The following is a 2,851-nucleotide window of genomic DNA, read 5'->3' on the forward strand; positions in this document are numbered from 1 at the left end:
CTGTGCCTCAGGGTGCAAGTCACGCAACCTCTAGATCAAGATCTCGCCATGAAACCAGGCACGGTGGATCGCCAGAACGGCGACATGCCAAGAGATACAATCGCAGCATCTGCCGTGACCACGGACATGACAGGATGCCTGAACAACGACACAGCAAAGGTATGATCGCAGCGTCCCACGCAACCCGGCTCATCAACATGAAACGGACAACGACCGACGACATCAAGAGGCCAAACGCACAAGAAGTGACCACGTGATAATGGGAGCCATTCCCTTCACTGAAAGAATCCTGAAAGCAAAACTCCCTAAAGGCTTCAACAAACCTACGGATATGAAGTACGACGGAACCAAGGACTCCCAGGAGCACCTAACAGCCTTCAAGGCCAGGATGAACCTGGAAGGGGCCGCTGACGCGGTCCGAGGTAAGGCCTTCCCAGTAACCCTAGCCGGGCCAATGATTAAATGGTTCAATGCCCTCCCCAACGGATCCATAACTGGCTTCCACGATATCTCACGGAAGTTCATGGCCCAATTCACTACCAGAATTACCAAAGCTAAACACCCCATCAGCTTATTAGGGGTCACACAGAAACAAGACGAATCCACACGAAAATACCTGGACCGCTTCAACGATGAATGCCTAACGATTGATGGACTCACAGATTCCGTCGCAAGCCTCTGTTTAACCAACGGGCTCATGAACGAAGACTTCCGCAAACACCTCACCACCAAGCCAGTATGGACCATGCACGAGATCCAAAACGTCGCCAGAGACTACATAAACGACGAAGAGGTTAGCCAGGTCGTCGCCGCCAATAAACGACAACACGGCAACACTCCACACGGCAACCCGACTTCCCGCCATAATCCGATGCCCAGAGAAAGTCAAAGAGACCAACCCAAACAAACCAACACAAACCGACCACCCAGGATCGGGAAATTCTCGAACTACACCCCCTGACAGCCTCGATTACCAAGATATACCACCAGATAGCGGATCAGGGTATTATCCCAAAAGCCCGACAACTCAGAGAAAGAACGGGCAGCAACAAGACCCTTTACTGCGACTACCACCGAGGTTACGGGCACAGGACACAAGACTGTTTCGACCTTAAAGACGCCCTCGAACAAGCTATAAGAGACGGCAAACTCCCAGAGTTCGCCAAATCATCAGAGAATCAAAACGCGTGGAAAAAGACAGGTCGCCTAAGAGGGAAGGACGTAACCCGAGAAAACAAAAACAACCTCCCAGGGAAAGTCCAGAAGACGACCCGACCATAGTAGTAAATGTCATCACGGGCAAGGATGTGTCAGGCAAGTCAAGATCAACACTAAAAAAGGACCTCAAAGTCTTGGCTGTCAGAGATCAAGCCCCAGCTGCCACATCCAACAAAACGATAACTTTCTTGCCCGAGGATTGCCAGCATAGCACCTCGGCCGAAGACGCACCTTTCGTCATCTCGGCGAGAATCGGAACAGGACTAGTTCGGAGAATACTGGTGGACACCGGTGCAGACTCCAACATCCTCTTTCGAGGTGCCTTCGACAAGCTCGGGCTCTGCAACGAAAATCTCCAAACACACCGCAACGGTGTCACGGGACTCGGAGACAATTTTCTCAAGCCAGACGGTTCCATCATTCTTCCCCTTACCATAGGGACGGGAAGCCAGAGGAAGACAATCCTGTCCGAGTTCGTGGTCCTCAAGAACTCCACCGCTTATAACGTCATCCTCGGAAGAAAAACAATCAACGACCTCTCCGCCGTCATCTTTACCAAATACCTTCTAATGAAGTTCACGGCAGAAGATGGCTCTGTCGGAACCATCCACAGAGACCGGAAAACCGCGGTAGAATATGACAACATCAACACTAGCCCTACGCAAGAGATCCCGAGACGCGGCAGGCATCTTCCTTTCCGATCTCGATGCACACCAAAATTCACGCAGAACCATGGGAGGAAACGACAAAGAAGCAAAGTAGGGCCTTGCAGACAAGGTCAGGAGTATAGCACACCTACGTGAGCTAGCCCTAAAATAGAGAATAAGCCTAAGGTACAATGGCAGCACGGTACGACGAGACTTCGGACCAGGAGACCTCGTTTTATGACAAAACAACATCGGTCTACCCACTCCCAATAAAACGGATATCCAAATAACAAAACGGATATCCGAATAACAAAACGGATATCCAAATAATAAAACGGATATCCAAATAAGCAAACGGCTACTCAGGAATCGATCACCCCGAAGCCAATATATCCAAATAATAAAACGGATATCCAAATAAGTAAACGGCTACCCGGGAATCGATCACCCCGAAGCCAATAAAACGGATATCCAAATAAGTAAACGGCTACCTGGGAATCGATCACCCCGAGGCCAACAAAACGGATATCCAAATAAGTAAACGGCTACCCGGGAATCGATCACCCCGAAGCCAATAAAACGGATATCCAAATAAGCAAACGGCTATCCGGGAATCGATCACCCCGAAGCCAATAAAATGGATATCCAAATAATAAAACGGATATCCAAATAAGTAAACGGCTACCCGGGAATCGATCACCCCGAAGCCAATAAAACGGATATCCAAATAAGTAAACGGCTACCCGGGAATCGATCACCCCGAGGCCAACAAAATGGATATCCAAATAATAAAACGGATATCCAAATAAGTAAACGGCTACCCGGGAATCGATCACCCGAGGCCAATAAAACGGATATCCAAATAACAAAAATAGTGACTCGTGAATCGATCACCCGCAAAGCCAACAAAACAGGAATCCAAATAAGCTAAATAAACAAAGTCTTAAAATCGGCCCACCAAGAGGCCTAAAATAAGTTCACAATAA

The 2,851-nt window shown here is 48.8% G+C and overlaps 1 protein-coding gene across 1 annotated transcript; it reads left to right on the plus strand.

The window, feature by feature from the left end:
* Positions 1–259: 259 nt before the first annotated feature.
* Positions 260–2,021, plus strand: LOC112747904 (uncharacterized). Its single transcript, XM_025796113.1, has 3 exons — positions 260–845; positions 965–1,201; positions 1,315–2,021. Exons 1-3 carry the CDS (start codon positions 260–262, stop codon positions 2,019–2,021), a joined length of 1,530 nt encoding a protein of 509 aa, XP_025651898.1.
* The last annotated feature ends 830 nt before the right edge of the window (positions 2,022–2,851 follow it).

The sequence above is a fragment of the Arachis hypogaea genome, chromosome 15 (assembly GCF_003086295.3).
Source record: "Arachis hypogaea cultivar Tifrunner chromosome 15, arahy.Tifrunner.gnm2.J5K5, whole genome shotgun sequence".
Taxonomy (NCBI): Eukaryota; Viridiplantae; Streptophyta; class Magnoliopsida; order Fabales; family Fabaceae; genus Arachis; species Arachis hypogaea.

Coding starts and splice junctions, on each gene's coding strand:
- LOC112747904 (XM_025796113.1), top strand. CDS start 260: ATGGGAGCCATTCCCTTCACTGAAAGAATCCTGAAAGCAAAACTCCCT. Junction 846..964: donor ACACGGCAACACTCCACACG/GCAACCCGACTT, acceptor ACCCCCTGACAG/CCTCGATTACCAAGATATAC. Junction 1,202..1,314: donor AAACGCGTGGAAAAAGACAG/GTCGCCTAAGAG, acceptor AGGATGTGTCAG/GCAAGTCAAGATCAACACTA.